At 39.2% G+C, this 27867-nt stretch overlaps 3 protein-coding genes and 1 long non-coding RNA gene across 8 annotated transcripts; 1 reads left to right on the plus strand and 3 right to left on the minus strand.

The window, feature by feature from the left end:
• Positions 1–1013: 1013 nt before the first annotated feature.
• LOC109147538 (protein FAR1-RELATED SEQUENCE 5-like) lies at positions 1014–3171 on the minus strand. The gene is made up of 2 exons (XM_019295138.1): positions 2357–3171; positions 1014–2016 (listed from the first exon to the last, which is right to left on the minus strand). Exons 1-2 carry the CDS (start codon positions 3169–3171, stop codon positions 1014–1016), a joined length of 1818 nt encoding a protein of 605 aa, XP_019150683.1.
• An 11483-nt stretch (positions 3172–14654) lies between these two features.
• LOC109147599 (mediator of RNA polymerase II transcription subunit 28) lies at positions 14655–17493 on the minus strand. Of its 4 annotated transcripts, XR_002048689.1 has the most exons (6): positions 17345–17493; positions 16481–16556; positions 16177–16375; positions 15405–15517; positions 14889–15076; positions 14655–14848 (listed from the first exon to the last, which is right to left on the minus strand). XR_002048689.1 is itself a non-coding variant. In XM_019295215.1 (5 exons), exons 3-5 carry the CDS (start codon positions 16343–16345, stop codon positions 14942–14944), a joined length of 417 nt encoding a protein of 138 aa, XP_019150760.1. In that variant the 5' UTR covers positions 16346–16375; positions 16481–16556; positions 17345–17493; the 3' UTR covers positions 14655–14941. The 4 variants fall into 4 exon arrangements, 3 of the variants coding, with proteins under 3 accessions (XP_019150760.1, XP_019150762.1, XP_019150761.1); XM_019295215.1 differs by having other exon boundaries at positions 14655–15076; XM_019295217.1 differs by lacking the exon at positions 16481–16556 and having other exon boundaries at positions 14655–15076; positions 16177–16303.
• A 279-nt stretch (positions 17494–17772) lies between these two features.
• Positions 17773–19965, plus strand: LOC109147529. Its single transcript, XR_002048670.1, has 2 exons — positions 17773–19018; positions 19516–19965. It is a non-coding gene; the product is annotated as an uncharacterized LOC109147529 (long non-coding RNA).
• On the minus strand, positions 19878–24946 carry LOC109147528 (transcription factor MYB34-like). Of its 2 annotated transcripts, none has more exons than XM_019295131.1 (12): positions 24299–24946; positions 24121–24167; positions 23934–23990; positions 23730–23802; positions 23455–23510; positions 23217–23369; positions 22973–23142; positions 22703–22827; positions 22437–22558; positions 22140–22360; positions 21662–21798; positions 19878–20640 (listed from the first exon to the last, which is right to left on the minus strand). In XM_019295131.1, exons 1-12 carry the CDS (start codon positions 24392–24394, stop codon positions 20527–20529), a joined length of 1371 nt encoding a protein of 456 aa, XP_019150676.1. In that variant the 5' UTR covers positions 24395–24946; the 3' UTR covers positions 19878–20526. The 2 variants fall into 2 exon arrangements, with proteins under 2 accessions (XP_019150676.1, XP_019150675.1); XM_019295130.1 differs by having other exon boundaries at positions 22703–22834; positions 22956–23142.
• Positions 24947–27867: the final 2921 nt, after the last annotated feature.

A 27867-nucleotide genomic window follows, 5' to 3' on the forward strand; every position in this document is an offset into this window, starting at 1 on the left:
ATTTTCGGTATATGTCAGTGGCCTGTCGCAAAAAGTTCTCCCACATCCGTTTATCCATCACCGGACCACTATGGTGCTAAACTCTCTTTTTGGATAAAGTATTAACGCTTTTATCTACGCACATGCATACTGTACAGTCACGCGCCGGATGTTTTTTTTTTATTTTTTATTTTTTAAAACATTATTATTTCCAAAAACTGTGAGTGGTACTTCGCAGGAGGTTTTCAGACATCCATGTGTCCATCATCGTACCACTATGGTGCAAAACTCATTTTCTCGATAAAGTAGTAAATCACTATTTACGCACATGCATAGTTTACAGTCACGCACCGGAGTTTTTTTATTTTATTTTTTAAGAACATTTTTATTTACGGAATCTGAGAGTTGCATTGCGCACAAAAGGTCTCCCACATCCATTTGTCCATCATCAAACCTCTATGGTGCTAAACTATCTTTCTCAATAAAGTATTAAATATTTCGCTCTCAATAAATGTTGGGGGGGGGGGGGTGATTGCATGCAATAGCTTCAATGTAAATGTTTATTAACTCGTAATTCTGTAATAACGTCAAAACAATTGTGCACGAACTAACATTTAAGGATATAAAAATATTTCTATTTATTTGGGCAGCTTCGACTGTTGTGCCCGGTTGCGAGTCCACATGTTTTACATGTTCGTTTCTTCTTATTTTTCTCCTTCATTGCGATTTCTTTAGCCGTCCTCATTCGCTTCCCCGGCCCTTTAATACTTGATACTGCGGGGGGATGCACGGTGATTGTGTAAGGTGTGGGTGCACCACAAAATGTCTCTTTGATCGATCGTTTTCCTTTCTCTACAACCACGTCGTCTTCACCGTCGATGCACCATGTGGACTCAATCTCCTTTAGCGCATTGCTTATTTGTTCTAGCTTCGTGGAATCTCCTTGCGCCATGGCTATACACCTATACACTGTGTTCAGCACGTTACTTTCTTCTTTGTTGCCTCGTGCTTTGGGGTTGCCACGCTGAAGCATATCATTGCACGTTTTTATTGGTGAAGAGGTTAGTGCGGTTCGTGTCCACCGGGGGGGTGATATGTTGCGGGGGTATATCCTCGTTCCTGTCATATATTAACACTGCAAACGCATGGCTGCACAACAGTCCAATCCGGTTGTACATTCGGCACTCGTAGGTTGTCGTCCTTGTCCCATGTTCAACGAACACCGTGTATCGTACCTCCTGCTCATCCTCGACCTCATATGTGTTCCCGGCCTCACCGTGTGTGACAGCACGGACCCGGCAATCAAAACATCCGGCACATATCCCCTTCTGCACATCATAAAACACAGTTAATGTATATAGTGAAGCTGCTGCTCGCTCAATGCGCAATTGGGTTTTGTAGGGGGGTGTTTGCGCGATGCTGGCACCGTTTAGCTCGATTTGTGTTAGGCGTTGCTTTCTAATTGTACTCTCTATCCTGTTAAAAAATTCCGAAACACAGAGATGTTTGCTAGTGTTGCTTTTGAAAATCCGGTTCTCTGCTTCAGAGCGTGAGGTTGTACGCACTAGCCCGCCCATAAAAACACCTTCAAAACATGCAGGGATCCACGATGCGCGCTCGTCGTACATACGGTTTAGCCATGGATTTTCAATTAAGCCAAATTTTTCCATAACTCCTTTCCATGCAACCTCAAATTTGGCGGTAGTCAAGCTGTCATTCCAAATGACATCATTCAGCTCTCGTCGGAATGCTTCATTTTTGGCTAATTCAGGACTCACTTTATCGCTAACCTTCGCCATTATATGCCACATACAGTAACGATGGCGAGTTTCTGGGAATTCTCGTGCAATTGCAACCTTCATCGCCGGGTCTTGGTCGGTTATTGTGAGTGGTGGTGTGCTTCCCATTGCGTTTCTAAAGTTCTTTAGTATCCAATAGTACGAGTCGACATCCTCTCGCGCAATCAGTGCTGCTGCGAATGTTACGCATTTTTTATGGTGGTCTATACCAGTGAATGGAACAAACACGAGACTGTACCTGTGTCACGACGAAATGTGTTAACTACTACGCATATAACACGCACTGTGTTTACGCGCGTATATTACTGTGGGTAAAAAAATAACGTATATCAACTGTAAAAGACAGGGTTACATACTGTGAAATAAAAATTCCATAAATTTTTCAGATTTTTAAGGTAGCAAATCATCTGAACCATTCATATCCATATCAGCCCAATGCACATACTGTCGACCTCACACGCACTACAGTAAGTTTACAAACATGTACACGCACCAACGTTACAGTTATACGGATTTAACTACATAAACATAGGGGTGTAAATGTAAGGGGTTTTGCATCCCGTAATTCAGGTGCGTACCTGTTAGTTTTGTATGTAGCGTCAAATGACACAACATCTCCGAAAACACTATATTGCTTTCTTGCCATACCGTCTGCCAAGAAAACACGTGCCAACTGGTCATTCTCGTTTGCCTCGTATTCAAAATACATATCGTCATAGTCCGATTTCAGATCGAGGTATTTGGATATAAGCATTTGTGCATCTCCTCCTTGCATGTACGCCAGAATCTCCCTTATGTAGTTCTTGAAGTCTTGTTGTGTCGCTCCCACGTTTTCAACTCCACCCACCATCTCGGCGTACAGGTCATGACTTTTACTAGCCCCAATATTGACTTTTGAGCAGTTCGCGATGAATTGTTGGTGGCCAATATCTAGTTTCCTGTTCCCCTTCAAGAAAGATTTGTAACTCTCCTCGCACAAACAGTGAGTGTGCCCCTCTTCAAACTTCTTGACCACGTACTTTCCCATACTGTCTCTTCTGAAAACTATTTTGGCCATGCACCCAACTCTGTTGGACGGGCGTCGTCGTTTTGTTTGTGTGGTGGTATTTTGTTTTGTTGTGGTGTTTGGTTTTGCATCTTTATACCCTTCACGATTGCACACTAGTTTATTCTTCAGGATGATCCCGTACCTGTTCTTTATGTCGGAACTCTTGCGCACATCAAACCCAGTTACGGATGCATATGTTTTGTAGTACGCAATACCATCTTCCAATGTAGCAAACACCTGGTCGACAGCTGGTTTTATTGATGGGTCACATTCCGTAACCCAAATGCTCGTGCCGTTTTGGGATTCATCCATCACACAGTGTTGGCTTTTCTCTCCTTCTTCCATGCTTATGTCACCTGCGTAACGTTTATCAATTTCACCCCGTCATTAAGTGAGTGTAAAGTGGTTGTACTTGGGTTTTAAAACCATACCGGTACTCACGCACCGGCTAACAATTTAACAAACACAAATATCACATTCTTATCAAATTAAGGCGTCATGCACAAAGAAACAGCATACAATGCATCCACTCACACAGTGGGTTATCTTCCACCGCCGTATACTGCCACGTTGCAATTCAACAACCACCACCACCGTAGTTTAGGTATCGTGCACAAGGCTTCATACTGCCATGCAACCACTCATGTAAAACACAACTCAATATAAAAAAAGACCAAATTGTTTACGTGTCAGAATAGGCATGGTGCTCAGGGTTTCATACTGCCATGCGACCACCCATATAAAACACAGCTATATATACACAAATACCACATTGCTGACGGATCAGTATAGGCATGATGCACAAGGCTACAAACCACCATGCAACCACCCATATAAAACACAGCTCAGTGTACACAAAGACCACATTGGTGACGGATCATGGTAGGCATGATGCACAAGGCTTCAAACTACCATGCACCAGCTACCACAACCGTACTTGGCATCTTCGCATTCTGACATACTATCATGCATCAACCAACACCACCACAATTAAGGCAATACGCACAAGTATAAATACTTCCGTGCAACCATGAAACCACACACACTCGTCTCAATCTCAGATATACGCACAAACACCCATACAATTTGTTGGTTTTTTACTGCTAAAACTCCATAACGGGAAAACCAATACCAAAAAAAAATAATAATAATAACAGACACACACAAACCGTGTACCGGTAATGAACACACCTGTGCTTCAAATATCCATCCTCTTTTACGCTAGATGTTTGTTTGTGCAACCTCAGCGGTCCGTCTGCCCAGATGGAATGTCTCACGCGTATTGTTTAGTCTTCACAGCTGATGTAACACCCCATATATATTTGCTGTATTAATATCCCTTAATTCATGCTTAACATCCCATCATAATTTTAACCATAATTAGGCAAACAGATACAATTACCTTTCACACCCTTTCTTAATGATAAATCTTTAATTAATTCTAGGGGATCTCATGATCTCAACCATTGATTGGGAATCAATCTATGGATATCAGGAGATCTCACAGGATCATCTAATTAGGGGGGTGCACCGGATTCGAAGCCTATATATATATATATATATATATATATATATATATATATATATATATATATATATATATATATATATATATATATATATATATATATATATATATGAGTAATATTATTCTATGCAAAATATATGTTGCATTTTGGAGGTTTGGTTTTCTTTAATGTTGGAATATGTGAATTATGAAGATTACCTTGATCACTGGACATGAAGATTGTTAGGAATATAGCGGAATAATGCGGAAGCGAAGAATCGAAAATTGAGAATTATAGAAGTTAAATAATAGGAAAATATATAAAATGACAAAATAAATTAATAAGGATGGGAATATATATATATATATATATATATATATATATATATATATATATATATATATATATATATATATATATTAATCTCTATAAAGAGAATGCTAACAAAATATATATATATTTCTACGTGAAAGAAAGAAAAATGGATAAGATTGAATTCAAAACTTTGAATTGATGTAAGAATAAGAGGTGTATTGAAAGAAAACAAACTAAGCCTATTTATACAAAAATTTAGACTAAATGTTGCGGCAAACAAATGGAAATCCGGCAAAGTCGGTGACGACGTGAAGACATGGAGCAGGTAATGCGAAGACATGCAGTAGGCAACGTGGTCTTCATGAATGTGAGCCACACAATATTATGGAATTGAGCCACAAAAATTATTATTCTAACAATCTCCACCTTGGATCAAATCTATTGTGGCATTAACAACTGGAACAGTCGACTAAACTCAAACACTGCTTGAACTTAGTAACAGGAAGAACCTCAGAATAGTAGGATGGATCACCATCAACTTCCTATGCGACTGAAAGAGCATAAGCAACCATGTTGGTTTCATCATCACTAGCATACCTAGCAGGTTTTTTAATTGTCCTCCTAGGACGATCCATAGCAATGGAATACTCTCGTTGTGGCACGACGAGAGGTGCGGTGCTAGTAGATGCATCATCTTTAGTATTACCATCAGCAGTAGTAACACTATCAATAGGCCTGAACTCAAACTCCACATTTTCACCAGTACTTTGCGTCTCACCTGTACTGGGAACTTTTCCAGAAGAAAGTAGTGCATTTTCGTCAAAAGTGATATCTCGACTCAGAATGATTTTCTGAGAATCAGGAGACCATAGACGATACCCTTTTGACTCAGAAGCATAACCAAGGAAAATACATTTGACAGCTCATGGGTTTAATTTACCCGTACTGGAATGAGCATAAGCAGGACATCCAAAAACTCTTAAGATAGAGTAGTCAACAGGATTACTTGACCAAACTTCCTCTGGAATTTTGAAATCAAGGAATGAATGTGGAGATCTATTTACCAAATAGCATGAAGTAGAAATGGCCTCGGCCCAAAAATCACGCCGTTTCCATAACCCAGCATTAGAGAGCATACAACGAGCTCTTTCCAATAGAGTCCTATTCAAACGTTCGGCAACGCCATTCTGCTGGGGTTTACCAGGCAAGGTCTTGTGCCTGGCGATTCCATTTGCCGCACAAAAGTCATTGAAATCTGAGTCACAGAACTCCAAGCCATTGTCTGTCCTGAGCTTCTTGACTTTTTTACCTGTCTGAGTCTCAACAAGTATTTTCCACTTCTTGAAAATAGAAAATGCCTTATTTTTATGTTTCAGGAAATAGACCCAGACTTTACGAGAGAAGTCATCAATAATAGACATAAAATATCTACAGCCTCCCATAGACTGGAATTTAGTTGGTCCCCATAAATTGGAATGTATGTATTCCAATACATCTTTGGTACGGTGTGTAGCAGTAGAGAAACTAACCCTCTTTTGTTTCCCAAAAACACAATGCTCACAAAACTGTAATTTACCCGTACCTGAACCACCAAGGAGACCTTTCTTGCTCAGGAGATACATGTCTTTCTCACTCATATGCCCCAGACGCATTTGCCATAGTTGAGTGAGATCCGCATCAGACATTGATGAGGATACCGCTACTGAACCTGTCACAGTACTGCCATGCAAGACGTACAAGCTTCCAGAACGAGAAGCTTTCATGAGAACAAGAGAGCCTTTTATGACTTTCAGAACTCCACCTTCAGCTATGTACTTTCACCCCAGAGATTCCAAGGTGCCCAAGGATATTAGATTGCGTTTCAAATCAGGAATATACCGAACATTGGTAAGAGTCCTGATAACGTTGTCATGAGTTTTAATCTGCACACTTCCAATTCCACGAACCTTGCATTGGGTATCATTACCCAGCAAGACAACATCACCATCAACCGGTTCCAGAGAGACGAACCAGTCTTTGTGAGGACACATGTGGAATGTACAACCAGAGTCCAGAATCCACTCGGTTTCGCTCCGCTTGCAACCGGAGCTAACAGATAACATAACATCGCATTCTGAATCACTTTCAACAACACTAGCTTCAGCGGACTTCTTTTCTCTCTCTTGCTTGTTTTTCAACTTGAAGCATTCAGTCACATCATGACCCTACTTCTTGCAGTACTTACAGGATTTGTTGGACTTTCGTCCTTTGGACTTGGATCTAGAATTTTTATTGCTACTCCCTGATTCAAGTGAACAACCCCTTACGGTCAAGCCTTCACCTTTGTCCTCAGACTTAATTTCAAAGTCAAACTTTTATTTGGATAATAGGTTTGACTTAACATTGTCGAAAGTAAGGGTATCACTACTATTACCATACAGCATAATTTCTTTGAAATGCTTGTATGATTTAGGGAGAGAGACAAGCAATAAAACAGCGCGATCCTCATCGTCAATTATGACATCAATATTTTCCAAGTCCAATAAAATAGAATTGAATTCATCCAAGTGAGATTTAATAGAAATACCTTCCGTCATACGGATTGTGTACAGACGCTCCTTCAGGCGTAGCGTGTCCGCCAGAGTTTTGGCCATGTAAAGCGTATCCAGCTTGGACCATAAATCTGACGCAGTCGTCTCACTTACTACCTCACGTAGAACCTCTTTAGACAAGCACAAAAGAATGGTTGAATGTGCCTTGTCATCCAAATCTTCCCAATCTTCATCTGTCATTGTAGCCAGTTTCTTCTTCTTCCCAGCTAACGCTTTCTTCAAACCGTTTTGGGTTAGAACGGCTTCCATCTGAACCTTCCAGATAGAAAAGCTAATTTTCCTATCGAACTTCTCGATATCGAACTTGGTAACAGTCGACATCTTTGAAAATAACTCTCAATTAAACCGCTCTGATACCACTTGTTAGGAATATAGCGGAATAATGCGGAAGCGAAAAATCGAAGAGAATTATAGAAGTTAAATAATAGAAAAATATATAAAATGACAAAATAAATTAATAAGGATGGGAAAATATAAATATAAATATATATATATATATATATATATATATATATATATATATATATATATATATATACACATATATATATCTACGTGAAGAAAGAAAGAATGAATAAATGAATTCAAATTTTGATGTTGATGTAAGAATAAGAGGTTTATTGAAAGCAAACAAACTAAGCCTATTTATACAAAAACTTAGACCAAATGTTGCGGCAAACAAATGGAAATTCGGCAAAGTCGGTGGCGACGTGAAGACATGGAGCAGGTAATGCGAAGACATGCAGCAGGCAACTTGGTCTTCATGAATGTGAGCCACACAATATTATGGAATTGAGCCACAAAAATTATTATTCTAACAAAGATCGTTGTGATCCGGTTCGTGGCTTCTTATGTTGTTGCCCGGAAAACTGGCTACACCTATTGATGCCACCACCGTTTGTGTAGGTGCCGGAGATTGAAGAAACCAATGAAGACGGCCGCGGCGGAGAATTATTAGAAGAATTATTCATACTTCCAAACCTAGCCGTAGGAATTTGCCGGCACCCCCGATGCTTCGAGAAAAATATTGTGGTTTAGGTTAAACGAGTTATGTTGCTCGCGTTTGACGGCATAGTCCGAGTTGAACGCCGGGATGATATTGCAGTACTGCGACGATGACGACATGCTTATTCCTGTATGCTCGGAGTTGTTTTCATGTTGATGATAGTACTGTTGTATTGCTCAGCTACGGCCGCCGCCGACCACACTAGAAACAATATTAATCCATCCACTAACTCCGGCTGGTCGGACAAGGGAGGAAGAAGAAAACAATAACTAAGCAAAAGATCATTTTAACCCCTAAACTAACGCCTAACTAACTGATCTCTAACGGAAGGACCAATGTTGGAACAAATATGATAGTCAAGGGTCTATTTTGTCCAAATTAAAAGACGAGAACTAATTTTGGAAAATCGCAATAGTCAGAGGACCATTGCTGGAATTAACTCTATTTTTAATCATGATGATGATTACTTAAACAAAGTACCAAATAGATTCAGAAATTACTTTTCTTTCCTTCTTAGTAAATACTCTGTGTATAATTCACCGTTGTTTTTATATTGAGTTTTTAATAATGTAAATAAAGATCTTCAAATCTATTACCATTATAAGAAATAATTATTTCAAATTCTAATGCCATTTTTAATATATCAATTAATAAGCTTTTGTCATGAACATGTTGTTTATTATTCCTCTTTTAATTTTACTCTAAGGTATCATGAAGTAAATAACAACAATAGAGTAATATAACACAAATTTTGTAATAGGAAATGAAAAGATCTTGAATCTAAAAAGGGTTTGATATTAAGGAGTAATTGATGAAATAAACTTAGAGCAAACTTTAGAGTATAATTTTTTAGGATTATTTTTGGACTTGATTTCTCTCTTTCATTGGTTCTATTTATAACTACTCTTGGACTCCAAATTTGAATTAAAGATGGTTAAGAGGGTACAAAAAATTATTGGTTTTTTTTTTAATACAGGTATAACAAATTATTGTAATTGTTGCTTTTGGTCGAGAATCTCTCCTTTTTGTAAGAATGATACCATTATTAATTTTATTTTATCTTGAATCTTTTAATTTTGTCAGATATAATACCATTATTGATTTTCTTTTGTCAAATCATCACTTCATATTAAATCCTTACTTGAGAAAACAAGTCATCATTTGCATTTGCTCAAGCATCATTGTCCATGTTGACAATTTGACATATGCATTGCTAGAAGGTAATTCTCCTTTTAGTTCTTCAAGCATTGTTTTTATCTCATTTCATTTCATATGTGCAAGTAGTCATTTTTACCATGATTTATTTTTTCTTAGCTAAGAATTCTTCTCTCTTTGCAATATGTTTTGGCAACTGTTCTTTCCTCATGTGAGGGAAGTCTTCAAAGAATTTTTGGCTGTGAAAACACTACAATTATCTATGCATGTTTTATTCCACCTGACAAGATAATGGTGCTGGCACCCGACTCGGATCATAAGCAGCATCTGACCCGACACCACATGAAATGGTGTTGGCACCCGACCCGGATCATAAGCAGCATCTGACCCAACACCACATGGAAACCCAACGGGCAGAATTCCAACGGCTGTCACCTTTATTGCCATTGAGGCCACCATTGATGTCACCATTGATGAGAGAGAATTAAAGGCTTAGCTCCTCATTTATGCTTCATGTTGTTACCGTTAGCAGCTTTTGTATAAGTAGGGGCTCCCCTCAGGTTGGAGGGGGACGTTCAATACTTCGGACAAAGACACTGTTTTTCTATACTGAGACAAAAGCAATACAACTATTGTTACTCTCTCATAGCGTTATTATAATATTATTATTATCGGTAACATTATTACCGTCATTAGTGCTTTCATTGAGAGCCTGAGTCCAACACTCAAGCAGGCGACGACACATACAACTCTTTTCCTCTTTCAACAGCAAGCTTGAAAGAATGGTGTCCCGCAGCTCCCACGGTTCCCGCAACGTGAACAATGGCAATGCCTCAGGTGACCTCCGGGACCAACTCACCAACAATCGCGGAGGGGACCTCCGAGAACAGCTCAACAACGGGAGGCCCGGGGACCTTCAAGACCAACTCAACAATGGAGGGGTGAACCAAGCCGTGAACCTCCAGGCGACCGCCGATGTCATTCAGCAAGCAGTGACGGCGGCGCTAAATCAGGTGGCGGTGGGACTGCAAGGCCAAGTACCCCCGCGGCCCCAGGAAATAGGGGTGGAGACCCAAAGAAGTGGACCGACCAGACGACAACCAGGCCCTTCCCAATCTGCACCAGAACGATTGGGACAGAGGGCGCCCGTGCGGCAAAGATTAGGATCACGGGCCGAGGGGTCCTCTACCAGAGGCCCTCGCCAACACGAAAACAGAGAAGCCGAGAGATCACCCACATAGGAGGTGGGCGAGTCTCGGGAGCCGACCCCACGCCAACACGTTGATGAGTCGGACTTACGTCGACACTTGGAGGAGCGATGCGTCGAAGAGCCAGCTCCGCGTCGGCACTCGGCGGGGAAGCGACGCGTTGATGACCGGGTTCCACACCGACACTTGGAGGAACGGCAGCCGGCCCCACGCTGGCATCCTGACGAGTCGGCCCTGGTCGAGAGGCTGCAGAGAAGAATCGAGGAGTTAGCAAGAAGGGTGGAGGCACGGGAGCAGTCGCCGGAACCCGAGGTACGGATGGCAGCACCATTCTCCCCAAGTATCATGGACGTACCTTTGCCGAGGGACTTTAGGTTGCCCGCCATCAAGGAGTACACGGGGGTCACTGACCCACTTGTCCACATGACGAGGTACAAGGCTGCTATGGTAATGATCGGGGCAGGGGACGCCATCATGTGCCGAGCGTTCTTGTCCACCCTGGATGGAGCGGCCCAAGATTGGTTCAACACCATCCCGGATGGGTCGATCCAAAACTTTTGGGAGTTGTCCAAGAGCTTCCTGACATACTTCTCCGGTAGCATACAGCGTAAGAAACCCTTCTCTCACCTCTGTGTAGTGAAGCAAGATAGAGGCGAGAGCCTCAAAGACTTCATGATAAAATGGAAAAAGGAAGTTAATAATGTCTACGACTTCGACTCCAAGGCGTCGATCCCGATATTTATCCATGCCTTAAGATCAGGGTATTTCCACAAGCAGCTGAACGCCCACCACCCCCGCTCTTATGAAGATCTGATAAGGACGGCTAGCCGCTATGCCGAAGCAGAGGACGTCGACAGGAAGAAGAAGGACGAAGAGGATGGCAGGAAAGGTGGGAAGCCTGGGAAAGCGGGTCCGCCCAGCCAGGCACCACTCTCGAACCACCCGACCGCAGGGAAAGGCCGAGACCACGAACGACCTCGCCTGGTCCCTTTGCATAATTTAACTCCTCTTACCCATCCCGTCAGTGTCATTCTAAAGCAAGCTGAGGAGATGGGAATGGTAGAATTCCCCGAGGAGTGCATGAAGGTCTCCCCGAAGGCGGACCAAACAAAGTACTGCAGGTTTCATAGGCAAACCGGCCACGATACGGATGAGTGTCACGTTTTGAAGAGACAAATAGAAGAACTCATCCAACAGGGCTACTTCTGACATTTCGTCAAGCGATCCAAGCAGCAGCAACAGCCGCAACACAATCCACCAAAAAATGTCTGGAGGAATGAAGATAGCACAGAGTCATCCACCTCGAACGCCAAAAAAAGAGAACACGACCAAATATCTTAGCAGAATGATAGCGAGAAAGAAATCGAGGTGGCGCCCAGACGACAAAAGAAGCACACCATACACTTTATCTATGGTGGACCCGCAGGGGGTCACACGCCTGCGGAAAGAAAGAAGTGGAGCCGGCAGCTATACGTGGGAGAAGTGGTGAGTCTTCCTAGAGAAGAGAAACAGAGACAGGAGGCCATCACCTTCTCTAATGATGACCTCCCAGAGGGCCCGTTACCCCATCATGACGCCCTGGTGATTGAGATGGACGTCAACAATGTCATTGTCCGCCGCATCTTAGTCGACACGGGAAGCTCAGTCAATGTGATGTATTACGATGCCTTCACCAAGTTAGGGATACCTAGGAACCAGCTCAAAGAAGTACGTACCCCACTCTCTGGATTTACGGGTGATTCAGTGGCGACGGAAGGGTTAGTGGTCTTACCAGTGGAGATAGACACGGCCCTAACATTCGCAAACTTGATGTGGAATTCATCGTGGTAAGACTCACTTGTATGCACAACATCATTTTGGGGAGACCGGCACTGGAGGACCTCAAGGCCATAGTGTCGGTGGAACACTTGTGTATGAAGTTCCCTACTCCGAGTGGGATAGGAGTCGTCAGAGGAGACCAGCGAGCAGCACGCAGTTGTTACGTAAAAGCATGCAAAAAGATTGGCGGAAAGGACCTACAAGTCCACACCATCTGCAAAGATGATCAATCGGGTATGGAACTCAGGACATTTAATTAGATATTATAAGTAATATTTTGTAGTCGTGGTCCGCCCAGACCTGTAAACAATATTTTGTAATCATGGTCTGTCCAGGTTACTTTGCTCAAATTGAAGGTTCCCAGCAGCACCTTCGATCAACCAAAAGCCGGCCGACGCCGCATTGCAAAAAAAAAAAAAAAAAACAAGGCCGAGGAGCACGCCTCGGCCCAGCGCGGGCTGAGGCGACGCCTCGGCCCAAGGCACGACTGAGGCGGCGCCTCAAGCCGAGCCGCAAAAAGGCCTGAGGCGCGCGCCTCGGTCACTGGCCGAGGCACGCGTCTCGGCCAGCGCCCACGGCTGAGGCGACGCCTCAGCCGAAAAAAAAAAAAAAAAAAAAAAAAAAAGGCCGCCTGGCGCACGCCTCGGCCAGGCCGAGGCGCAGCACCTCGGCCTAGGGCCTGAGGCGCACGCCTCGGCCGGGGCCTGAGCGCACGCCTCGGCCAGGCCGAGGCACGCGTCTCGGCCATTGGCCAAGGCGCAGCACCTCGGCCTAGGGCCTGAGACGCACGCCTCGGCCGGGGCCTGAGGCGCACGCCTCGGCCGGGGCCTGAGGTGCACGCCTCGGCCGGGGGCCTGAGGCGCACGCCTCGGCCGGGGGCCTGAGGCGCACGCCTCGGCCAGGCCGAGGCCCGCGTCTCGACCACTGGCTGAGGCGGCGCCTCAGCCTATCCGTAAAAAAAAAAAGGGCCGGAGCTCGCCTCGGCCACGATCGGTCGAGGCGACGCCTCGACCACGATCGGCCAAGGCGCACGCCTCGGCCGCGGTTGGTCGAGGCGACGCCTCAACCACGATCGGCCAAGGCGACGCCTCGACCACGATCGACCGAGGCGCACGCCTCGGCCACGAGCGGTCGAGGCGACGCCTCGGCCACGAACGATCGTCCGGGGTGCACACCTCGGCTACGATCGGTCGAGGCGACGCCTCGGCCGTGATCGGCCGGAGGCACGCACCTCGGCCAGCCTAAGCCGCAGCCCATCTCGTCCAGCATAAAAAAAAAAAATAATTCATGTGTGATTTGGAAAATAAAATCACATACTTGGGATCAACCGGCATTCTGCACGATATCAAGCAAATTCAGTCTTACTCCCTAGTCAACTCAAACACATCCGTAGACTCAGGAGTAGGGGGGACTGGTGACAGGATAATGGTGCTGGCACCCGACCCGGATCATAAGCAGCATCTGACCCGACACCACATGGAATGGTGTTGGCACCCGACCCAGATCATAAGCAGCATCTGACCCGACACCACATGGAAACCCAACGGGCAAAACTCCAACGGCTGTCACCTTTACTGCCATTGAAGCCATCATTGATGTCACCATTGATGAGAGAGAATTAAAGGCTTAGCTCCCCATTTATGCTTCATGTTGTTACCGTTAGCAGCTTTTGTTTAAGTAGGGGCTCCCCTCAGCTTGGAAGGGGACGTTCAATACTCCGGACAAAGACACTGTATTTTCTATACTGAGACAAAAGCAATACAACTATTGTTACTCTCTCATAGCGTTATTATAATATTATTATTATCAGTAACATTATTACCGTCACCACCATTTAATCGTGTATCTCCTTTCTAAAGATAGGAATAATAACCTCAATATGTAGACATTTTTTTAAAACCCACACGATAAACATAACTTATCATTGCTTACTGAGTAAAAGTTGAAAGTGCAACTACCTCAATTGTACATCTATTATAGCTTGAGGTAGAATAAATTTGTCCAACCCATAATTAGTCCATTGGTGACTATATTAGATATATTTATAATACATTAGAAAAATAAATAAGGATAAATTAAGTATTATGAAAGGAAATTATTTGTGAAAACTTGAGAGTAGCTCACTAGCATTACAGAAAATAAATTATTTGTGAAAACTTAATAATAGCCTAATAGCAGACCCTAAAATAGCTATTCCGTACAAAGCTTATTCTCATAAATAACTGTCTATAAAAAGTTTACGCATATCCCATTGAAAACATGTTCCCGTGCATCATAGGTATAAATCCACTGCAGAACTATAGCGCATAAAGATGCGTTGATAAGAGCAGAACTGGTCACTAATTTCTTCATACAATTTAGGCCTAAAATACAACTAACGTTGTCAGAAACAAAAGTATAAAAGAGTTTATAGCTAAGGCCTAAGGGCTATTTATGAAGAAGAACCAATTTTGCATTAAAAATAAAAAACTGTGGGCATGGAACTGAATCACATAGGTAGCAATAAAGTAAGAATCACACTCTTTCTAACTCGGTGTTGTGTTTATTCAATTGTTCATCCACTTGCTTCCTCCATTCTTGGATCAGTCTCTCTTGTTTCACTATGAGCTCTGTCTTTGTTTTCAACTCTTCTTCCATGTTTGCTATCTCCTATCAACATATCATATTCAAATACACTATACACCAATACCAACAATAAAAAATGAAATAAATAGCTAAAGATACCAACACAACTTGTAACCACAAGCTCACGAGTTCGAATCGCAGCCTTTTTGGTTTGAGCCAGTCAGCAATGAGGAACCTAGGCTGGTTTACCTCTTTGTGGTCCTTTGCCGGCTAGGATCACAAGGCGGGGTTTACCTAGTGCACAACTCAGGTAGTGACTACGGATTTCCTTCGTCACTCCAAAAATTAAAAAAAAAAATAATAATAAAAAAATAATAATAAAATGGCATGTCTGGTATAAGCAAATCCTTACCTTTCGGAGAGTACTTGCCCTACTTGGCACATCCTCACGTTGCAATCCAATGAAGTAAAGTTGAAGCTTTTTTGCAGCATCCATAAAATCTCTAGCATGCCTCTCTACATCAACTAAATAAATAGAAGAATAACCTCTTTTAACGGGTAATAAAACTAATCACTTAAGCAAGAGTATGTATAGAATAAAAGTAATTAATAAGGAAATAATAATAGTAGAAAATGAGACAGGTTGACATATATAAAATGCAGTGAGAATAATCATTCTAAATGTCTGAGAAGAAAATATATGCAGGTAACACTAGTGAGCCAAAAGCTCAACACAAGTACTTTTACTAAAACTGTATTTCCTTCATTTTTCTCAGTCAATGGTGAGATAAAATAAATGGCTGAGACACATTGCTAACTCTAGGGTAATTTATCAAAGGGATTAGCCACTTATATTGTACAGAACAGAGGACTTTTTGTTGCAATACAAAGCAATTCAGCATCAGTCTACTTTATTTGATCCATCAAAACGGGCTCCGTCAGTCTATATATCTAATACATAAAGAAGAATGGAATAAAACACATCATAGAGAAAACTCATGACAAAGCTGCAGCTCATTAACTTCTGATAGTTTTAACATGAACTTATTTTAATAAACAAGGATGAAATAAAGTTTCGATAATGAACCAGCACTTCTTATTTTCTACTTTGGCTCCATCCAATTCAAATAAATTGAAAGGACATATACATACAGAGAACAAGAATAGGCCTTGAAATTACTGACTTTGGTGATAAGGATGAGCTGAACGGTCAATTGCTTGCAGTTCTCGGGCAGGTAAGCATGGAAGCAATGCAGCTTCTAGTGCCATAACACAGGCAATCATATCATCCTTCGGCACAGGTGACTGTATCTGTGGATCAACAGTATTCTGTTGTTCAAGGCGCTCAGACATTTCCCTTCGTTAACAAGCACAATATTGATCCTAAAGCAACACTCATAGTAAGTAATACTAATTTTAGATGGTTATTAATACCAAGAAAAGTTGAGCTAATTGATAAAATACAAAGAGAAGACAAAGGAGAGTGACTTTTTGACAATGGTAGGGTAGCTGCATCCACCTTAATAATGATACAGAATATTTGCAGCTCTATCAGAAATTAGTCCTAGACATGACAAAGATTTATTACAAATACTGAATTGATATCAATTAGTCCTAGACATGACAAAGATTTTCCAAAAGGTGTTTTTGCATGTTTTATGCTGCCAAAACAAAGTCTTTTTTAATACTACTATCAGACAATTTTCAAACTCAATACTTGCTGCCAGTGGAGGAAATGTTGCTTGTACAAATGCTAAACTTCAAATGACCATGTTTGGGTGGATTGAAGACTTTGCCAGGAAGTAGGGACTTGGGCAGTTTCTCAAATGTTGGGAACTTGTAATGAGTAAAGATGGATAAAGAAGATTGGGGATTACTGTGGCCATTAGTACAGGAAAAATTCAATCAATCAAGATAATTAGTTGTAAATTTACTACTGTATGATATATGCCAACATCTTTCACACCAGCAATAGCCCAATTCGAAAAGAACTAGTATGAAATTGAAACAGAAGAAAGCATAAACATACAGTGAGTTATAGTTTATCACTCTGTTAGATATCTATTTTTTTAAAAATAAATAAATAAATAGCTCCAGCTCTAGGACTGGTCATCTTCTAAAAAGTCACCTAAACCTCAAATGGATTATGAAATGCTTTCGATATGACATGGCAATGCACTCAAAATCTCCAGAACTCTCTCTGCTCCTCAATAAAACCCTAACAATTTAAGCCGACATGAATGAAGCATTGAATAGCGAAAGGTAAAATTGAGTCCAGAAACTGAGACACTCTGATATCCAATTAACAAAGAAAAAAATCAAAAACAAAAACTTAAGTATAAGAATCAATACCTCTGTGTAGAGACAGTTCGGAGAGTCTTCTCTACGATCTGGAGGCAAGTGCGGTCATCAACCAGTCGCGAGTCGCAAGATAAAGAATCACAGTAATTGGGTTTTAGAATTTATGTCTTTTTTTTAGCTATTGTGTATGTGTATTTGTGTAGAAATCTATCAACAGGGAAACGGGAAAAAAGAGAAACAAAAATGAGAAAAAAAATTAAATATTAAGACACTATAGAGTAATGATTTTTTATTTTTTTTTAAATGCTATCAACTCTATTACATTGTAGTATCTGTTTAAACATTCTTTAGAATAATAACTTTTATAATTAAAAAAAAATGAATTCAAAGTTAAAATAAGGGCAAAAGGAAATATGTGGACCAACTATAATCCTTTTTTGAGTTAATTACCGTTTTGGTTTTTCGACTATTTGGATTTCACGAATTTGGTTTTCGACTTTCAAAATTTTTTCAATTTAGTTCCCGATTATGCATTTTTTACCCGAATTGATCCTATAGTCAAACCAGCGTTTTTAAAGCAAATAAATTGAGGACAGATTTGTAATTTCACTTTATTTCCTTTCTCGTTCATTTTCATCTCCACTCTTTGGTCCACGAAGCAGGGAGTAGTCAACGGAACTGAAACCCTTTTGCATCCCCATTTCTTACCATCCGATCTTTAAGCATCTTAGTGTGAGGTTGAAGTCACCAGGGACGGCGAAGACGTCACTCACCCCTATCTGCACAAGGTGGTGAGCGAGGTGGCGACAGACTGTAGCAGGGATTCGTGGATCAAAGAGTGGATATGAAAATGCCTTCTCGATGCAATTAGGGCTCAATTTTAAAAAATCCTACCTATTTCTGGCAAGGCGCACATCGGATCGTTAGAATCAAGGAATGTGCTCATCAAATTTACTGAAGAAATCGATTGTACATGAATTTTGGCGAAAGGCAGAGTAGAAATCGAAGGAAAATGGGCCAAGTTCGCTCGTTGGTCGCCGGATTAGAGTTCGAAGAGAGATTTACCGTTCGCAGCCATATGGCTTAAGTTGCCAAAATTGCCTTATCATCTTTTTGATCCACGGTTCGTCGAACAAGGCCAAGTACGGCTCGAGTGAAGGTGGAGTTGGATTTGCTTCAGGATCAGGATGAAAAGATTTGGATTGAGGTCGTGAATCAGGAAGGAGAAGTGCGTGGATTTGGCAGAGGATTGAGTATGAACACATTCCTAAATTCTGTAGCGATTGTAGGCGATTTGGTCACCTGCTGCTTGAATGTCGTCGAAATCGAGGAAATTGGCCGCCAACGGTGTTGACGGAGAAGAGAGATGAGGGTGGCAGAGTCATAGCAGAGGTGGAGGTGGATCGTTGGAGTGAGACGCTGCCGGCTGAGAGAGAGTTGGAAACCGCTGCCTGCTTGCCGATCTAGAGGCGAGTGAAGAGGTCTCTAATGAACAGTGCTAAATCTTCCGGGTGGAGGTAGAGGACCGGGAGGGGGGAGAGAGAGAGGACAATAGCCGTGGACTCCCCATTTTACCCTTTTAGTTTGATCGACAAATTACACTAAGGATCATTTCGGGTAAAAAGAACAATCGGAGCTAAATTGAAGAATTTTGAAAATTAAAGACCAAATTGGTGAAATTCTCATAGTCGAGGGACCAAATCGGTAATTAACTCATCCTTTTTGGTAAGTCAAAATTGTCTTTAAATCATGAGATATTTAACTTTTGTCCCATAGAATAGGCTTCATATATTATATTATCACTTTTGTCCCAAAGATTGATTCAATTGAAATTGGCCATTATGATGTATGTAATTAATCTTTTAAAATGAGAAAGTATGAAACAAATACTACCTTATAAAAAATTATAAGTGTTTTTGTTGGACGTTAGTCGAGTTCAGCCCCTGCTCGATTCGAAACATGGCATTGTGGCTTACTATAGAGGGGTATTGATTTTAAGTAGAGTAAAACAACTAGATAACCAAAGAATTATGTGAATAAAGACTTGTAGCAGTCAGCCCAAGGAAGTAAGCATAATGCAGCTCTTAAATCCATCATATCAACATGAATTTAATTTTTTATAAAATATATCATATCAACATTGTTTGTGATTGGTGGTGTAAAATGTATGAGAGAACATTTTATGCAGAGGTTTGAAGCAGTGATTGCTTTAATTTGCACAGGTTTCCCTCCTGTTATAGCACTAGCTTTCTGGCATGTCATCATCACAATTCACAAAAAGCACAAACCCTCTGGTCAAAAGGCAGATGAATAACAGATTTGTGAGAGGCCTCAACCCTCCCCTTCCCCACATTACATAATACATATTCAGAAAAAAGGAGAGACAACACAGAGCTGAAGAAGCTTCTCATGTCATAGCTACACAAAAGGCATCACTATTTTCTTGGTAAGCAATTCTCTCCTAACCTCTCTCATTCTTTACTGTTCTGTGCATGCATTCTCTTCCATTCCAATTTTTTTTTTGATTCTCAAGTTTTGCAGTCTCAGAACATTAATGGAGTAGAAAGAAGAAAGAAGAAATGTCTGCACACAAAAACAATATTATATATTCACCACCCCAATGAGTATGAGTTACATGTTACATATAAATCAGGAAAAAAAAAAAAAAAAAAGAATCAAACACTAGTACACCACCAAAAACTAAAAATACTTATTTTCTAACACAAAACACAGAGGTCAATTCATCTGGTTGATCCTTCTGTGCCAGTTTTGTCTCTCTCTAAATGTATTAGATTTCCTTCTTTCTTTCCTCTTTTTTTTTTGGGGTTCTGTTATATCAGCAAGGTGCCAGTTTTTAATTACACTGTATGATCTGTACAATTGGCATTCTAATGCCAAGAAAACTTGTGGGAACATCGAATGCCCTAATCCGAGTCCCAATCAACACACCAAAGAATGAGGCACAACACAGAAAAGCACACTACACTTGTATTAGGGTAGTAGTAGTAGTAAGTCCAGAAAGGATGCAGATCATCTTGTCAGATCTTCCAAAAACAAGACTAGGATGCCCCGTAGCATTCTAGAATGCAGACCAGATCTTCACAGGCCTCTATGAAAAAACTCGGGTCGTACTAATGACTGCAAGCCAGAGAAAATAGCTCAAAGGAAATCTACGCGTCAAAAACTCCCTGCTGATTCTGAGTGCCGCAGAATCTGTGTAAATGGTCGGTCTGTCATAGACTATGGAGGAGGACCCTCTTGCAAGATGGAGGATGGGAAGTATTATTGATGCTTGATTTTGGGGATGTACAATCCATTCCAAGTGTTTTTAGTAGGAATTGTCTCTCCTGAACAATCAAACAAATCAATGTGTCACTCCTGCATCTTACTTTAGATCAGATCGATAAGAATAAACAAAAGTATATACGAGGAAAAATATTTCAAAGTTTTTAACTTTTTGGAAGCAATACAGTAACCAAGTTTCTTGAAACTCTAAAGGTTCAATTCTCAAAAGGTTACGATAAACATCTTTTCAAGGTTGCAATGTAAAAAAAAAACATTATATTTCTAATTGAATTTTATGGTGAAAAGTGTTGGTTGATGATGCAAAGCTTCAACTTCTCCAGTTGATATTGTTCAGGAAGATAATGCTAGATTTTCAAACATCGTCTTTTGAAAATGTAGCACTCCTTTGAATAGCAAACAAGAATTCCCGATTGCTGTTATAATTTGTCTTAATCCCTGGTCACTGTAACTCAACTCAAATCTATTCAGATTAGCATAAGGTTGAATGCATATATCATCTTTATCCAATTTAACCAATTTAATGTTTATTTCAACATAACTTTGTAGTCTCTTGTTTTTCTTCCTCCACTCCACTCTTTCAACTAATAACTATGTCATCAATTTTTCTCAGGAAAAACTAATTATTTCATGTCTTCATCGTAAATGTTAAAATAATTCATTCCATTTTATTTAGAGCTACCTTAACATCTCCTTTATGCGTTTGCTTCTTTTCTATGCTCTTGTTTTAACCTATAATAATCCTAGAATTCTCATTTTAGCCACAATAGTTGTGTTTGATTGCCTAGACAGTAGACATCATTGTGGTATCTGTTCATTATACCATGTGACATTTCAGTTATTATGAGAACGCTCTTTTGACACAATGATGGAAATTCAAATAAAGGTGCCTTTCTAACAAAAGCTACATATAATTTGATATGAGGAAGGCGTGGAAGTTTATTGATGTGATCCAAGTTCTGGCAGATATGCAGCTATAATAAGCTAATAATTGGCTGCTGAGTTATTGGTTTTATTAGTACCTAATTCACCGTAATATTGATCATAAAAATCTAGATTACTTACACTTTCTGAAAATTTTGGGCTGGGAATGGCTGCTGCTAGTGTCCTGAACAATGGAGTTACATGCAGAGGGGAGCTGCATTCTTCAGCTGCTGCTTCCTCATTGGCACCGACTTTGTCACAAGTTGGTAAGATATCTGCTGAAAAACAGATGCACATTTCATACGCTTGGAGAGAATTCATCAATATACATTTGAAGATTTAAAGCAAGTCAAAATGATGCAAACCTGGTTGGCCCGCTCTTCTCTTCACACTCTAATTTAAAGAATATTTTAAAATAACTTATTAGGCTAGGTGAAATCGAATCTGGAGGTTTAACTTGGTTGGGAAAAGCCAAAAATTAACCCTTTTCCCAACCCAAGTTAAACCTAGCCTAATAAATTATTTAAAAATATTCTTTAAATTAGAGTGTGAAGAGAAGATCGGGCCAACCAGGTTTGCATCACAAAATCCCTCCCAATAAAGTATAAATCTTTTCTACCTTCAGTACAAGTTGCATTGGCAGGAGTTCCACCTGAAAATGCATTTATAGTGGTTCGATCCCCTATCTCAGTCGATTGTAACCCAGATTCAATATCCTGATGCAAGGCAGATACCTCAGCTTCACATTGTTCTTTCTTATCACCAGGAGCATGGGATAACAAAGTTGATTCAGAACTATACTCAGAGCTGCCTGCAGAATCTTCAGATAAAGCAGGTTGCCTGAAAAACCATAAATTAGGCACTTCATTCTTGGATAATCATGGCTAAGGAAACTATAGCATGCCTGTCACAATACCTCCAAGATTGACTAGGTACATTAATGTTTTTCAAATCCTCTGCTAAGCCCTTAAAATCCATCTCAGAAATTCTGCCCTTGAGCACATCATCCTCTTTTTGATTGAGAAAATCTTGAAGTACCTGAACAACCATTCTTGTTGTGTTAGGACATAGCAGAGTTACACATTGAAAGAATTGATAACTTGATTTCACTCTAAGCTTTTTTCTTGACATCAAAAATACAATTTTAACCTGGAAATGGAACAATATAATATTCTTCCTTACCTTCCAAGCATTTTCAAGACTCTGGTGTGAGTTCTCTGAATTCACTTTGAGCGCCAAGGAGCTCAGCAGTTCTGCTTGTTGCATCAGTGCAAGTATCTTTGGATCATCCTTCTTAAGAAAAGTTCCTTCAATAAGAATACAAGATTTAGTTAATTGTCTTAAATCATGGAATAAATTAAAAGATACTTAAAAAAATCAAAATAGTTTCATATGATTTCTTGCACGAATTTAACTTATAAAAGTTTTGAACAGCTTCAATGAAATATTTACCATTGGTAGGTGAATCCTTAATGCTGACATTTTGATTGGTCGGTAAACTGCTCCCAACATTTGGGAGTACTGAAAATGGAGATCTTTGCAGCTGATTTACTGCATTACAAGTCACAAGTGATTTTTCTCCACTATTGCAATTTTCTGGGAGATCCGATATGTGGCTCCTCCTATACACAATAGTACATGTTATTTACTAAACTGTGGTCTTATAAAATGTAGTTGAAGCATCTGCGTATATTACCTCAGCTTCTTAAACGGAGATCCAGCTCCTGGAAAGATAACCCTTTTGTTGTTTAGATTAATAAATGAATTGTTATTTTCTTTAGCTAAGGCCTCGTTCTTTGCTCTCTTTTTGCACAAGGTAGTGAATCGATTCTTCACAGCATTATCGGTTCTGGATGAACATATAAGAAAGGCATTAAAACATCATATCATATAAGCTAATATATATAGAGTAAACGAAGCAATGTTCCACTTACCTGCCTGAGACCACCTTGGCAATCTCGGTCCATCTGTTGCCAAAAATCCTCTGAGCCTGCACACAGTCTTATTTATATCAGATTATGAAATTAAACTAATATCACTCGGAGAATTCTTCTAGACTAATTTAGGTAAAATGTCATCACATATATAACAGACCCATCAATCATATGCCCCCTACTATCAGGTTGAAAACAGAAACTACTTGACCTTCAAAACCAAGATTTAGAGGCATGGAGAGAGAGCAATTAGAGTTGAAAAGGACCAATTTTACCTCACACAAGAGCACGTCTTCTTCAGGTGACCATCCCCCCTTTTTGAAATCGGAGTTCAAATAAGTGAACCATCTGCACAAGCAACTAAAAGCAAATGAGACTACACTCAACTGAAAAAAGACAAGTATACAGAGACCTCAAAATCAAAATCCATTAATATCCACAAAAAGCAGGGAAAACAAAGAAAATAGCTAAAAACTGACCTCCTTCTGCATTGCCTGGTTGTTTTATCTTTAAATTTTGATGCAATGATTGTCCAACTGCATAAATGTATGAAAACAACAATCAACCAATCATGTATTACAGTTTCACTTTCATCCATCACCCACTGAAGCAACTTCTTATCAAAACAAAAAGAATACTGTTACAATCAAACAGCTAGAGACTCACTTCTCTGTTCCATGGAGTCTAATCTGTTCTCTCAGTATATCATCCTCCTGCAACTCAAACCAAACCATCAGAAAACAAGAATCAAGATAAAGAATTCAAAAAATAAAAAATAAAAAATCCCAGCAAAACAACAGACAGTAACTCCAAAATTCAAAAATTAAAAGCAGTGATATCAGACCTCTTGAGACCAAGAAACAATATGTCTCTCTTTAGGCTTTGAAGCTTCATTGCTATTCCCATTTCCATTACTGACTTTCTTCTTCATATTCTGCATTCTTTACCACCAATACTGATTCTATCATACTATAGTAAAAGATATCCTTTTGGGTGAAGAATATATAAAAAGAAACAAAGGGAAAATAGGAAAAGAATGGGGGGTAACTATTTCACTCCTTTTTCTCCACTTTACAATCACTCACTGTACATCTTTCTTCCCAAACAGAACAGCCATTACCCAAATACCCATTAAACCTCGGCCTCGGATTCGGACCCCAAGTCGGATTCTCCTTTGGGTTTATAAACCAACCTGATCAGGATTACACAAGAATCAAGAAATACGTAAATCTAGAGAAACGGGGAGGGGAAACTTGAGAAAGAGGAGATGGGGGGTGGGGTTAAAATAATCAACGGATGCTGGGTTTAGAGCGCGGGTATGAAGAGGAAGTTTGAAAAACAACGCTGAAATCCACGAGAGTATAATTAATAATGGTGGAACACAAGACTAACCCCACAAGACAAACATCACTCACTCTCCTTTTCTCCCACTATATATCATGGGCGTATGTATGTATAATGTATGTATGTATTTCTTCATCTGCGTGTTCTTTTCTCATTTGTTTGAATGCTTTTATCTCTGTTTTCATTCCCTTCCTTTTTTTTTTTTTTAATATTACCTGACAATCTTCGTGAACCAACTACCATCATTCCATCATCTCGCCTCCATTTTTAACTTCAAAATTCGTGTTTTCAAAACTCAGCGTCAAACTAAGTGGTGATTCTTGTAAAATTCAAATTCTTTCATGTCAATGATATATACTCTTCTTTTGTCTCATTTCACATATTTTGTTTACTACCAACCCTTTATTTTTTACTTAATTTTTTTTATTTATATTTAATAATATTTTAATATAGTTTCTAAATATATGAATTTTGTATATTAATATTAAACTTAATATTATGATAAATTGAATTAAAAATAACTTTAGTCAAATCTCATTAATCAAATCAAAGACATAAAATGAGACGAATAGAGTTTTTTTCTTTTTTAATGACCAAATAATTAGTTGGTCCAAATTAGATTAATAACCACAAATTTGATTTTCTATTAAAATTGTCTAGTCTTTGAATATAGTAAACATGAATTAGTTTACTTCTTTAGCCCATGATAACTTCTCTCAAGTGCCTAGAAGTTGTGAATTTCCTCGTCAAAAAAATAAAATAAAAAGAAGTTGTGAATTTCGCTATAAATCAAAGTTATAAAGATTTAGTTTTTTCCATTGCAAATTTTTTGTTCTTTTGACTTAAAAAAAAAAAAGTTTATTGAATTGATTAATTAGAAGGGGGGCAAGCACGTGAGTGGGGAGTGGGGGAGTGCACAATGCCTACAGGCTACATATAAATGTTGCTCTCTGGGTCCAGCCTGGTCAGATCGTTCACCACTCTGTAATGACTGATAACAAGTAATTTTGAATTATTATTATTATTATTGTTATTATTATTATTATTATTGCCTGAAATTGATTTAAATTTCAAATTTACTTGCTAATTCATTGTTACGTAAACTCAAAGTTTTCATTGGCATTAAATTATTGAAGTTGTGTATTTAGGGATTAAAATGATGGTGACAAATTGACGATTTTGTAGCAAATATTTTTAAAGAAATGGTGTGTGCTTTTTGGATGTTTTCAATGAATATTACTCCGTTTTTGTACACATTATACAGGGTACTATATAAATTATGCAAGCCGGCATACATATTCTAATTAATACGGAGTAGCTTTTTAAATTTCTTTTAATGTTTAAAGGTATCAACCCTCACAATTAACTATTTGTAAAAACATATTCTTTTTATTTGAAGTGATTAATTAAAAACATGGGAACAAGTAATAATTTAAAGCAAGGGCAAATTATCTTCTTGGCAAACAAGTATTAATTCACTGTCAAACTTATTGACAGAGTTTTAGGGGAATTAGGAGAGGTCTTAGACAAGGGAAGTGGTATTTTAAATGTGGAGATTGAACTTGATTATGTGACCGTTGTTCTGATTTTAAGGGAAAGATAATTTAAGACAAGATTTGACAACTGTCCTTGATTATAAAGGGGCGTTTGGTTCAGGTCATCTTAGATTACCTAGTTAATCTGAGTTTGGTAATGTTATATTACCTTGTTTGGTTCAAGTCATGAGATTACCAGGTAATGTTATATTACCTGAAAGCTGATGTGGCGGTAATGTTTCAAGGTAATGTGATTACCCCCATTTTTTTTAGGTAATCTTAGATTACCTTGAATTATTCCAATTTTGCCCTTGTTAACTAATCCTTATATAATAATAATAATAATAATAATAATAATAATAATAATAATAATAATAATAATAATAATAATAATAATAATAATAATAATGAAATTAATATATGTTTATATAATCAAATATACATGTGTATATTTATATATGTAGTTTTTTTTTTTAATATTTAAGCTTGGATATACATTCATAGATATAAATAAATACACACACATAATATATATATATATATATATATATATATATATATATATATATATATATATATATATATATATATATATATATATATATATATATATATATATATATTATTGAGGGCATTATTGTAAATTGATCCATATAACCTAAAATATAACCCTGAACCAAACAAGGTAATATTATATTACACCATCCAAACCAAACACACAAGGTAATCTTACATTCCCAAAATCTTACAATACATTCTAGAAGTAATCCTATTACCTGGGGTAATCCAAGATTCAGTGAACCAAACGCCCCCTAAGTTTATCATCACCAATGTGAGATAACAAAGAATTCACATGTGACGATTTTTGGGTGACAAATTGTGAGCACACACAGGTAGTTTAGTTGATTCTTGGGTGGCAAATTGTGAGCACAAGACATTGGTCATTCAACCTAATAGGCAGCTGAGTCACTATGATTTACCCATGCACAATTATGTTGCCCAGAGATGTGGGGGCCTCGAAATGAGGGATTTCACCTTTTACACGAATGTTATTTTAGACCTCTTTTAGGGACTTATGATGCGTCTAAAAAAAACTATCTAAAAATCTAAATCATCAAGGGTGGGTACGAAGCATAGTGTATTAAATATGAATGAAGTGTAAAATCACATTTCATGCTTTCAAGTAGTAAAAGTATTCCCATCAGTGCTCAGTTGGGATCTTATCTCGGCATACCCATCCTTCATAAAAGGGTATTCAAGGACATGTTTATCTCAGGGATCGACAATATAGGGAGGAATTTGGCTAATTGGAAGGCTAGCACCTTGAGTATGGTTGAGAGGAGAGTCATGGTTCAGGCCTCCCTAGCTATAACCCCAACGTACATGATACAAGCATTGGCCCTCCCAATCAATCTTGTAACCACATTGACAAGATTTGTTGGAATTTCCTTTGGAGTCACTCAGAAGACACCAGGAAAATATATACAATGAGTTGGTCTGAAGTGTGTAAGCCCCGTGTTATGGGGGCATCTGA

This window comes from Ipomoea nil, unplaced genomic scaffold (assembly GCF_001879475.1).
Source record: "Ipomoea nil cultivar Tokyo-kokei standard unplaced genomic scaffold, Asagao_1.1 scaffold2014, whole genome shotgun sequence".
Taxonomy (NCBI): Eukaryota; Viridiplantae; Streptophyta; class Magnoliopsida; order Solanales; family Convolvulaceae; genus Ipomoea; species Ipomoea nil.

What these genes read in the sequence shown, in the direction of transcription:
- LOC109147538 (XM_019295138.1), bottom strand. Translation starts at nt 3,171, where the DNA reads ATGGAAGAAGGAGAGAAAAGCCAACACTGTGTGATGGATGAATCCCAA. An exon ending in GCTACATACAAAACTAACAG is followed by an intron (nt 2,017 to 2,356) that starts GTACGCACCTGA and finishes GTCGTGACACAG; the next exon opens with GTACAGTCTCGTGTTTGTTC.
- LOC109147599 (XM_019295216.1), bottom strand. Translation starts at nt 16,345, where the DNA reads ATGTCTGAGCGCCTTGAACAACAGAATACTGTTGATCCACAGATACAG. An exon ending in AGCTCATCCTTATCACCAAA is followed by an intron (nt 15,518 to 16,176) that starts GTCAGTAATTTC and finishes CTATTTATTTAG; the next exon opens with TTGATGTAGAGAGGCATGCT. An exon ending in GGGCAAGTACTCTCCGAAAG is followed by an intron (nt 15,077 to 15,404) that starts GTAAGGATTTGC and finishes ATATGTTGATAG; the next exon opens with GAGATAGCAAACATGGAAGA.
- LOC109147528 (XM_019295130.1), bottom strand. Translation starts at nt 24,394, where the DNA reads ATGCAGAATATGAAGAAGAAAGTCAGTAATGGAAATGGGAATAGCAAT. An exon ending in ACCAGGCAATGCAGAAGGAG is followed by an intron (nt 23,803 to 23,933) that starts GTCAGTTTTTAG and finishes TTGCTTGTGCAG; the next exon opens with ATGGTTCACTTATTTGAACT. An exon ending in GTCTTGAAAATGCTTGGAAG is followed by an intron (nt 22,559 to 22,702) that starts GTAAGGAAGAAT and finishes ATGGTTGTTCAG; the next exon opens with GTACTTCAAGATTTTCTCAA.